This window comes from Heliconius melpomene, chromosome 12 (assembly GCF_056956725.1).
Source record: "Heliconius melpomene rosina isolate 202511_hmr_F chromosome 12, ASM5695672v1, whole genome shotgun sequence".
Taxonomy (NCBI): domain Eukaryota; kingdom Metazoa; phylum Arthropoda; class Insecta; order Lepidoptera; family Nymphalidae; genus Heliconius; species Heliconius melpomene.
In genome coordinates this window covers 7,292,036-7,304,045 of record NC_140400.1, presented here as the reverse complement: position 1 = coordinate 7,304,045, position 12,010 = coordinate 7,292,036, and the positions used below count along the sequence as shown (strand labels likewise).

At 36.4% G+C, this 12,010-nt stretch overlaps 1 protein-coding gene and 1 non-coding gene across 3 annotated transcripts in view; both read right to left on the bottom strand.

Moving 5' to 3' along the window:
- LOC146533686 (putative inorganic phosphate cotransporter) overlaps window positions 1-12,010 on the bottom strand; it is a 34,971-nt gene that overhangs the window by 7,492 nt on the left and 15,469 nt on the right. Inside the window, exons 10-11 of one of the 2 annotated variants that reach the window (XM_085194686.1) lie at window positions 11,680-11,812; window positions 9,461-10,924 (exon numbers count right to left, since the gene is read on the bottom strand). The exons of the other annotated variant lie outside the window; for it this stretch is intronic. Of the exons in view, the coding sequence (XP_085050812.1) occupies window positions 10,854-10,924; window positions 11,680-11,812 (204 nt within the window). The 3' untranslated portion in view covers window positions 9,461-10,853. Of the gene's footprint in view, window positions 1-9,460; window positions 10,925-11,679; window positions 11,813-12,010 lie in introns of those variants that run through there. 2 annotated transcript variants of the gene reach the window in all.
- TRNAV-GAC (transfer RNA valine (anticodon GAC)) lies at window positions 6,000-6,070 on the bottom strand. Its single transcript has one exon. It is a non-coding gene; the product is annotated as a tRNA-Val (tRNA).

Genomic DNA, 12,010 nt, shown 5'->3' with positions numbered 1-12,010 from the left:
TAAGAAGGGATTTTGTAAAATATTAATCCTAAAGGGGTGAAATAGGGGTTGAAAGTTTGTATGGAAAAAAATTTAAATCGGCACCGATTTTTATAAAATTTGAAATTTAGATTTATAAAAGTATTTAATTGAACACGTATTTCATCGTTTTCTGGAATTCTTCCCTTAAGGGTGCAAATAAGGGGTTGAAAGTTTGTATAGATTTTTTTTAAATCGGCTCCAATTTTTATAAAATTTGAAATTCAGACTCTTAAAAGTATTTAATAAAACACATGTTTCATGGTTTTCTAGAATTCTTCCCTTAAGGGTGCAAATAAGGGGTTGAAAATTTGTATGGAAGGATCTTTAAAACTTGAAATTTATACTCTTAAAAATATTTAATTGAACATATGTTTCATGGTTTTCTAGAATTCACCCCCTAAGGGTGCAAATAAGGGGTTGAACATTTGTATGGAAAAATGTTTAAATCATCACCGATTTTTATAAAATTTTAAATTTAGACTCTTAAACATATTTCATTGAAAACATGTTTCGTGGTTTATTAGAATTCACCCCTAATTATGCAAGCGAAGCTGCGCGCGTCCGCTAGTTATCTATATATATAAAAGGACTTGTCCTCACTGACTGAGGTAAGACGCACGCACAGCCGTAACCGCTGATGGTAGAAACATGAAATTTGGACAGATGTTTACTTTCGTAATCTGGACATCCACTAAGAAGGGATTTTGAAAAATTTTTACCCTAAAGGGGTGAAATAGGGGTTGAAAGTTTGTATGGAAAAAAAATTAAATCGGCACCGATTTTTATAAAATTTGAAATTTAGATTTTTAAAAGTATTTAATTGAATACGTGTTTCGTTGTTTTCTAGAATTCTCCCCCTAAGGGTGCAAATAAAGGGTTGAAAGTTTGTATAGGTTTTTTTTAAATCGTCACTAATTTTTATAAAATTTGAAATTCAGACTCTTAAAGGTATTTAATTGAACACATGTTTCATGGTTTTCTAGAATTCTTCCCCTAAGGGTGCAAATAAGGGGTTGAAATGTTGTATGGAAAAATCTTTAAAACGCCACCGATTATTATAAAATTTTAAATTTAGACTCCTAAAAATATTTTAATTGAACATGTGTTTCATGATTTCCTAGAATTCACCCCCTAAGGGTGCAAATAAAGGGTTGAAAGTTTGTATGGAAAAATCTTTAAATCGCCACCGATTTTTATAAAATTTGAAATTTTGACTCATAAATATTTCATTGAACACATGTTTCGTGGTTTATTAGAATTCACCCCTAATTACGCAAGCGAAGCTGCGCGCGTCCGCTAGTTAAAATATATTTAAATGACTATTTTAAACGTAAGGAATTATAAACAAAAACCTACCTGTGGGCAACCCACATTATAAATTAAATTTATACTTATATATACATATATAAATACACTACACAAAACACATAAAATATTAAATTATATAAATAATAATACGCGGATGCGCGAGCGCAGCGTCGCCCGGCAAGTCACCGTGCTCGCCGCCCTCGCGCCCCTCACCTCAGCTGGCGCCTAGCGACACATTCGCTCCGGAGCAGACCACCAGTCACAACCTCACCGTCTGACGCGAAGCCTGTGTCGCTTAACCCTTTCCGCCACGCTATTGCCACGTGTTAACCTATATGCTATATTTCTGTCTACGCTTATTCTTCCGCTATCTTAACTTATGTGCACAGTGCTCTTGACTTTCTCCTTCTATATAATTGTAATTCTGCGAATTCATTGTGAAGTGAAATATACGCTTATATACTATAGAGACTTATTCATTATCACACACGCACTCTTACAACTGGTGACCCCGTTAAGAACACGAGAATGAGCACCGCTTCGGAAGAATATCATGTGATGACGGAGGCATTTCGAGTTGGCGTTAAAATACCCCCAACCGCGGCAATGACCAGCTCGGGAGAAGAATCGGCCCTGGAAGTAATGGCCCGCCAAATTGTGGAACTAACGAAGCAGGTCAGCTCCCTCACATCGGAAATAGACGAGTGTTACCGTTCCCGTTCCCACACGAAACAGAACTCGTACCAGCAGAGACAGCGAACACCATCTTCTCGATCTCATTCGAATTATAGAAAATTTTCGCAATGTTGGTACCATTTTAAATTTGGAAGGCAAGCGAAGAAATGCGTACGACCTTGCGACTTTAAGTCGGAACCACGCCCAAGGCAATCTGTAATGGCGGCCACAGATTGCCCTCCAACTACAAACGGTCGTCTCTTCGTGACAGATTGCAGGTCGAAAATTCAATTCTTGGTGGACACTGGAAGCGACTTATGCGTTTTCCCCCGGTCTGCACTGCGTGATCGACGTGTGAAAACCAACTACCAATTGTGTGCGGCAAATGGTTCCACGATCGACACATATGGTTCCGTACAATTTAATATTAATTTAGGCTTACGTAGAGATTTTTGTTGGAAATTTATTGTAGCAGATGTAACTAGAGCTATTATTGGTGTAGATTTTTTATCCTATTTTAACTTGCTAGTAGATGTACGCAATAAACGCATAATAGATGGTACAACTAAATTGTCAACTGTAGCTTTTGTAGCAATAAATAATAATTCTATACCAAGTGTAAAGGTTGTGACTGGAGATTCGAAATATCATAAACTTCTTTCTGAATTTCAGAATCTTACAAAACCATCAGGTACACCAGGCACACCCAAACATAACACGGTTCACCACATACGTACCACACCCGGCCCGCCCGTTTCCTGCGCACCTCGCCGACTAGCACCGGAGAAATTGCGAATAGCAAAAAGTGAGTTCGAGGCTATGTTGGCGAGTGGCACCGCGCGCCCCTCAGAGTCGCCATGGGCATCCCCGTTACATTTAGCGATCAAAAAGGACAACGGCTGGCGTCCTTGCGGTGACTACAGGTTACTCAACGCCAGGACAATCCCAGATAAGTACCCAATACGTCACATACATGACTTCTCTCATAGCTTATCTGGTTGTAAAGTCTTTTCCACAATCGATCTTGTGAAGGCCTACAACCAGATTCCAGTACATGAAGACGATATTATAAAGACGGCGATAACTACACCGTTTGGGTTATACGAATTTCCATTTATGACATTCGGGTTGCGCAATGCAGGTCAAACTTTCCAGAGGTTCGTAGATGAAATGACGAGAGGTCTAGACTTCTGTTTTCCATATATAGACGATTTTTTAATTTTTTCAAGGTCGGAGCAGGAGCACGAAGAGCACCTCCGCCAAATATTCTCCAGAATGCAAGACTATGGCATGCTGATAAATACATCAAAATGTAAATTCGGTATGTCAGAAGTTACATTCTTAGGATACCATATATCTCAGCATGGGACGAAGCCTCTGGAAAGTAAGGTGGAATCTATTAAAGAGTTCCCTCTTCCCAAAACAGCAAAGCAACTGAGGAGATTTTTAGGGATGATTAATTATTATAGGAGATTTATTCCCCATGCCGCCCAAATTCAATCTCCTTTGAACTCGTTGCTTACCGGATGAATAAAAGCCTCGCAACCAATTGTCATAGATGGAAGTGCATTAAAAGCATTCGAGGAATGCAAACTGAGTTTGTGCAAGGCTGCAATGTTAGCCCATCCAAATCCAACGGCCAAATTAGGACTCTTCACAGACGCTTCCGACGAAGCAATAGGTGGAGTCGTTCAACAGCTGAATGATGGACATTGGCAACCCCTTGCTTTCTTTTCCCGCAAGTTAAGTGCAGCGCAGAGAAAATATTCAGCATACGATCGCGAACTCCTCGCCATTTACGAAAATATAAAATATTTTCGCCACTGGTTCGAAACAACTTCTTTTACTATCTATACTGACCACAAACCACTCTGTTTCGCATTTCGAGAACGAAAAAGTAACTGCAGTCCCCGTCAGTATAGATATTTAGATTATATTTCTCAATTTTCTACAGATATACACCACGTATCCGGTAAGGACAACATCGTGGCAGATACCCTATCTCGGGTAGATGAAGTTTTTGAACCAGTGGACTTGGAGGAATTGGCAAAATCACAGGAAGTAGATGCAGAACTCGCTCAGTACCTCACTGAGGAGTCTGCATTACGCCTGAAAAAGATGACTGTGCCCGGGAGTCGTATTTATTTGTACTGCGACGTAAGTACACCGACCCCCAGACCCTTTGTACCCAAAGGTTTACGCAAGAAAGTTTTTGACAGTCTGCACGGATTGAGTCATCCTGGAGCTAACGCAAGCGCTAAATTGATAGCACAACGCTATGTTTGGCCACAGGTAAGGAAAGACTGCCGCACATGGTCTAAGGCATGTTTAAGTTGTCAACGCTCAAAGGTAAACCGACATGTCCGATCTCCTTTAGGTACCCTCGATTTACCTTCAGAGCGATTTAAACATGTCCATTTAGACCTCGTCGGACCACTTCCACCTTCCCGCGAATACCGGTACTGTTTGACAGCAGTCGATCGCTTCACGCGATGGGCGGAAGCTGTCCCCCTTACCGACATAACTGCGGAATCTGTGGTCAAAGCATTTTTGCTGGGATGGGTCGCTCGCTTCGGTTGCCCTACAGACGTCGTAACCGACCGTGGCAAACAATTTGAAAGCGCCACTTTCCAGCAACTGTCAAAGACTCTGGGTTTTAAACATCGCAGAACAACTGCATACCACCCCCAGTGCAACGGCCTGGTCGAACGCTTCCATCGACAACTTAAATCGGCCATCATGTGTCACACTGGGAGCGGATGGCATGAGGCACTGCCATTAGTGCTGCTCGGCATCCGAAGTTCTTTTAAAGAAGATCTTCAAACTTCGTCAGCCGAACTAGTATATGGGGAACCATTGCGGCTGCCCGGCGAATTTTTTGGCCACAAAGATAACAAATGCTCAACTGACCTTACTGATTTTTCAGTACGCATCAGAACATTTGCGAACAACTTGCAGCCTACACCCACATCAAACCACGCCGTAAAGAAAGTCTTCATTTACAAAGACCTTGGCACCTGCTCGCACGTTTTCTTGCGTGAAGACTCTCTAAGACTCGCACTTCAGCCTGCTTACACGGGCCCGCATGAAGTTATAGAGAGAGGGCCAAAAGTTTATAAAATCCGTGTCAAAAGTAAAGTCGTTACAGTATCGGTAGACAGGCTTAAACCAGCCTACATATTGAGCGACAGCACTTACACTGACACCACTACAGCATCTAAAATTACTCCGAGTCCAGTACATAAAACCACACGTTCTGGTCGTCAAGTGCGATTTACAGATTTCTATCGCCCGTAGTCACGGCCTCTCGGAGGGGAGTGATGTGGGCAACCCACATTATAAATTAAATTTATACTTATATATACATATATAAATACACTACACAAAACACATAAAATATTAAATTATATAAATAATAATACGCGGATGCGCGAGCGCAGCGTCGCCCGGCAAGTCACCGTGCTCGCCGCCCTCGCGCCCCTCACCTCAGCTGGCGCCTAGCGACACATTCGCTCCGGAGCAGACCACCAGTCACAACCTCACCGTCTGACGCGAAGCCTGTGTCGCTTAACCCTTTCCGCCACGCTATTGCCACGTGTTAACCTATATGCTATATTTCTGTCTACGCTTATTCTTCCGCTATCTTAACTTATGTGCACAGTGCTCTTGACTTTCTCCTTCTATATAATTGTAATTCTGCGAATTCATTGTGAAGTGAAATATACGCTTATATACTATAGAGACTTATTCATTATCACACACGCACCCTTACATACCTACTAATAACTACTATAAAAAATATGAAACCAAATATATCGCGCTGAAATAATACATTCAACTCGAATTATCCAATACGTGCAAACGCATCTAAATCTTCGTTGCTATAGAGGCAGGCGGGTTTTTTTTTCGAGCTTGTAGTTAATGCTGAAGAGGGTATTCTGTCCCTGATGAAAAGCAAGCACTACGTGGCTGCCTGTGAGGAAAATTAAGTAGAATGCATAGGCCGGGAATCGAACCAGGGCCGCCCGCGTGTCAGGCGAGCATTCTACCACTGAACCACCGATGCGTGTAAGGCAGGCAGGCGCGGCGGACGCATGGCGAGCTGTTTCGCAGCAAGGATTTTTTGATATTGTAACAACTTCTAAAGTACTTATTAAAATGAAAAACAGTAAAAGACAGTTTTGATGTACATTAAATGGCCAACGTAACTTTTATAACTATTTATATGCTGAGAGTAAGTGATAAGTAAAACAGGACTCGATACAACTGAGGTGTCAACGTGATGTGTTAACAATTAAATGTGTTTTTCTCTAAAACTATTTGCAATTTCGAAATAGTGTAAATTTTATCTTCGTTTAACGTAGAAAATTAATAAAGTATTTTAAATAATAAGGATTAATACCATTATGGAAAAATTTCCCTCACAATAAAAAATATATTGAAATTACAATTTTTAGACAGAAATATGATCACTACACGTTATTCTTAAAAGATACGAATATGCCGTCGCGGACTTTTTTGTAGATCTTATTAAGAGGAACAATACTCCAGTACATTATTTTCATGTAGTATTTACCATTAGAGCAGCGCATGCGCGAAAGTGTCTCAACGGGTAGGACTTTATACACATTTGTCGTATTTATGTTAATTTACATAAGAATGTACAAATAATAAACTATATATAAACCTTCCATGAGAAATACTCGACCTAATGGTGAAAACCGCGTCAAAATCCGTTGGTGGTTTAGAAGAAGAAGAGTTAGAAAGTTCAGACAGACACGAAAAGCGACTTTGTTTTATAAGATATAGGATACCAACATAATTATCACCATATGGTGACATATATAGTGGTGGTGTTTTATTTTGTTTATTATTTTTTTGTATTTTTAGAATAATTTGAAATATATATCATAGCATACTGCATCCGTTCTGTAGTACTTATAATGCAATAGTAACCGATCGATGTCTGTACAAAGAAGATGGTGATAGTCATCTTAATTACTTTCAACTGAACTTATTCTGACTCAATAAATTACTCCAGGGCTCTACATTACATAGTGTGTGACTGTAACGCGACGCATTGCGTGTTCGACATATTTTTAATAATAATTTGCTTATAATAAAAAAGCGTAAAAAATTATATAATAAAATTATTATATATTAAAATTTTATTTTTTTCACTTCGCTCTGGCACCAAGGCCAGAGTTCCGCCGCTCAACACGCAATGTCTCGAAAGATTCGGTGGAAAAAGGAGGAGAACAGAGTGTCAACGATAGATTTCCTCTGCCTACCCTGCTGCAAACGGGATACAGCGTGAAGCTGAATAATAATATTATAAGAATTACCATTTATACAATTTGTACTTATTGAATGTTCGAATCAAAAGTTCTAAGGAAAAATTGCCTACCGCTCTTGTTCAAACAAAATCATAATTACCGAGTTTTTCTTAAATGTATTTATGCATATTATATGACATTACTTGAGAGTGAACTGCGTTAACTGCTTGGTTCTTCGCCAATAGGAAATTGGAAAAGTACATATTTTATATTATCAACTAGCGGCCCACCCGCGGCTTCGCTCGCTTGAACTACATGATTATTATTTAACTAGCGGCCCCCCCGCGGCTTAGCCCGTTTGAACTACATCATTATTCATTTAATAAACAGAGTTGACTGACAGTCAAATGTGTCAAATGTCAATGTATTATTTAATTTACTCGTTCAGAAATAGCCTTAAATGTTAAATTATTGACTTAGATAAGGATTATAATATTCTTTGTTAAATAACTGTAATGATAGCATATTACCCAAAACGAATCGAATAGTCCAATATCGAAATCGAATCCAATATAATTAATCGAATATCGAATCGAAAATATTTAATTGAGAACCTCCTCCTTGTTTTGAAAGTTGGTTTGAAATATAAATTTATCACAAACAAATACAGATTTATGATAAGTATAAATATAGATATAAATTACTTCATATTTGCAGACAAACTCATGTCTTAAGTTCATTCAAATGCCGATAACTTTTTTTTAATGAATCGATTTTGATGAAACATAAAACAAAGCAATTGGTGAAAGTTTTAAGTAAATCGGTTCAGTACTTTTGGAGATAAACGTGATCATACATATAGACAGACAGACAAGAAATTAAAAAAATATATTTTTGCTTTCTAATATTTTTAAGTATCTGTCTCTCTGTATATCCATTTCAGTTAAAATACTAAATGTACAGACAATATATTTTTACTGTTTTATTATATATAACATAAAACCAGCGAAATACATATTTTAATAAAATGTGTTACTTCGTAAGTTTATTATATACTTTTAAAAGTTACCAATATGTACCGTTGTATTATATTTAAAAATATTATTACACATGTCATTATATTGATAATTCCTGGTATAATATTTGACTATGGTATCATCGTTGATTCTAAAGGATTGAGAGTATTTGATGGGCAAGATGCTGATGCTGGAGAATATCCTTTTGTAGTTGCGTTGGCAATAAAATATAGAAAAAAACAGAACATTGAAAAATACAACTATTTTTGTACCGGCAGTGTGATTACGCCGGTGTGGACTTTAACCGCGGGCCACTGTGTTTACATGATAATTTCTGTAATGAATACCCCTGTACATAAGCTAGTTATCCGTTACGTCATTGAAACTGATAATATTACATGGTATACAAGTAATATAGTAGACACAATACTACATCCTACCTTTAAACTAAGACAAAATATAAAACATAAATTACATGTTAAAAATGATATAGCGTTAGTTAAAACGGAAAAAACGCTAATTTCAGAATTTGGGAGACTTAGTACTGTTGATTATCGAACTATGTTTGGTCATACAGTTACAGGAGCTGGCTTCGGAAGTATGAATACAGAAGAAGATACTGTAGGTAATACTGTCAAACTTAATAATTCACTTCAAGTGTTCGACGCGGTGATTATCAAATGTGGTGATTATCATGTCCGGAATCACATACACCCAGCATTGTGTCTGGCGTGGGAGTGCGAGTATCCTTCAACGATATGTGGAGGCGATTCCGGGGGACCAGTTATACATCCTACAGGTATTATTGCAATTCATTCAGCTGGTTCAAATCATAATTGTAGAAGACTAGGTGTATATGCATCAATCTCAGCGCCGATCAGCCCGTTCCTCGATTGGATAGCTAATAATGTAGGAACATTATGAAATAAGCTAAAATATAATATCAACCTTAGCTTCGTTAGTTTAATATAAGTGACTATGTTACTGGAATCGGTGGATACCGATAGATAGTATATGTCGTCGCTTAACATTTCATAGTTATAATAACTATGAATATTTTTCTGTGAAATTTTGCAATCATTATAATTTTTAGTCGGCGTTTATATGTAAAATTCAAATAAAACTCAATTGTAATAATATATTTTTATTGCATATCGAATTTTACACTTTTTCCTTTTGAAATATTTTTTCTTTTATCACATAATAAATTCTATAACTAAATTACTTACTTACATAAATTAATAAGAAATAAATAATATTTACATCAACATCACTGATCTTTGGTGATAAAACGCTTAGGTCTCTTGATTTTTTATGCAAAAAAAAAATTCTAAATTTTATTGTATGTTCACAAAACTAACAATTATTAATCTTTAATACCTTTATTTAGTACATGATTTTCAGTTATCATAAGAACTAAATGTTGTGACATTATTATAAGCACGTCTTTTTATGTATGGAAATACAGCCATCACTCATCTAGCATCTTTGAATGCGAAACTTTTTTAAGGTTTTCCTACTATTGTTGGCTGTTAGGCATCATCATCATCATCATCATTTTCCTATCTAATAATTACTAACTAATGATGTTATTTATATAATATTTTAAATGGAAAAATATGTGCATCACTAGTTCAATATAATTTACTCTGATTTACTAGGCCTTTTTGTGTATATGAAGCAAAGTGATGACTTTGTCCTTTTATTAAATTTATTCATATATTATTTATTTATTCATTATTTTATTTATAAAATCTACAACAGAATTACATTTAAGATATTCAAAGAAAAAATGGAAAAAGAAAATTATGGATGTAACTGTACATGCGCAGGTTTGACTCTTACCTGTTTTCTCAGACATTAAAAAACATTGTGCCTTTTTGGTGAAAAGAGTGAACCAACATAATATATTGCAAGTCGATAAAATGAATAATAAAGAATGGTTATACAATAAAATATATATAACCAATTCGAACAAACTCCTTTTACAATTTAACTTATGGCCTAGAAATTATAAAGAGAGAAGACAAGATTTTTTTATTTAAGCGTTCCCATTATTAATATAGACTGCTATTGTCCATTATCACAAATTTTGTAAATATTTGTGAGTTAACTCTCTTTACCAAAGGGATGTTAACAAATATTGTCAATAAATAACAAATAAATAATTTGTTTCTATAGCAATGAACTAACTTATATTTAAGCTAAGGCACCTTGATTATTATACTAGTTATAATATTTAAGCTTACCGTCCCTATTTAAAGAACCTAAAAGAAAAGGATTTTATCAGTTCGACATATATATGAAGCAGCTTCACGCTATTTTCTGCAGATAGCAGGGTGGGAACCTAATGTTATGGTACTCCGTTCCCCATTTTCCACAGAACTTTCGAGGCATTGTGTGTTGAGAGGCGGCTTACCGGAGCAAAGAAAAATTGAAATATTGGTATTTGATAATCCTAGGTAATTGGCAGGTATTTGAAGTCGGTTTAATTATTTTAAACAATATGTTGACTAGTAAATATTTTGTATATAAATAAAATTTCGTTATTCTAGTTTCAGAATTTGTGTTCGCCTGTTGTTTCAATTTTCGATTTCTTTTTATCTTTGGATTTCTTCACTCCATCCTCTGGAAATTTTAAATATGATAATGTTATTGGTAAATTTATGTTATTAAAATAAGGTAGGTGGAAGAACTTAAACTGAAGCCATCGATAATAGGACAATATCTCAATGTTTGTGGGTTCAATCCCCCAATGTTCATTTAAGGGAATTACGCCATGCAATGTCTTAGAAGTAGCCACACCGTAGACAGTCTTTAAAAATGAGCGAAAGAATGAAAAAAACATTCGCGTTCACAGTCAGACGCAATAGATAAGACGTCATAAATTCACCAAGGCAAAGTTAAACTCCATCTTCATTATTATTCAAGGAACGTGCCTTTCAATTTTGAATATAAATATGTTTAACTTAAATTTATTTCATTTTTATGTAATCATGGTATTATTCGAAAATCTGTCTTCATCTGTGTTATCTTTTTATTTTCAAATTCTACTTGAAGGGAGTTTATTTTTATACAGTTTCATGTTTTTTGCTGCATAGGCAGAAGGAACCTGAAACCTAGTTGATACACACCGTTCCCCACTTTCGCTCGTAACCTTGACATTGAATTTGCCTTACTAGAGCGAGGAAATGAGCTAGCTAATAAAAATATTAAATATTACATTCCCTCGAGTGGAAATCGAACCCACAACCGTTACGTTTACGCATTGATTATTTCGTTAGATTGAAAAAACTACATTTATTTTTTTCCACCTTTGTTTTCTCCGTAAAATAAATACGAAATAACAAAATAGAAAAAAGTAATCAAATTATTTCACTCACCGACCGACGTTTTGATCTTTGGTTCGTTCCAATCCTGTACTTTGCCCGACATGAACAGAATAAAGAACAGGTTGCTAAGGAAGTAGAATGCGATCGATATGAAGAACACCTTTCTCCAGTCGGCGGCACTTGTCTGTAACATTAATGTATATATTTATTTTATTTTATATATTAACATCTATTGCTTTGATTTTGTTTATTTGGTCACCTAGTAGAGTAGGCAGAGAGAATCTGGGAACGTAGTGTTAAGACACTCCATAGCCACTAGGACACTTACGTTCCCCACTTTTTACCAAATTCTGGAGGCATTGCGTATTGAATGGCGGAACTC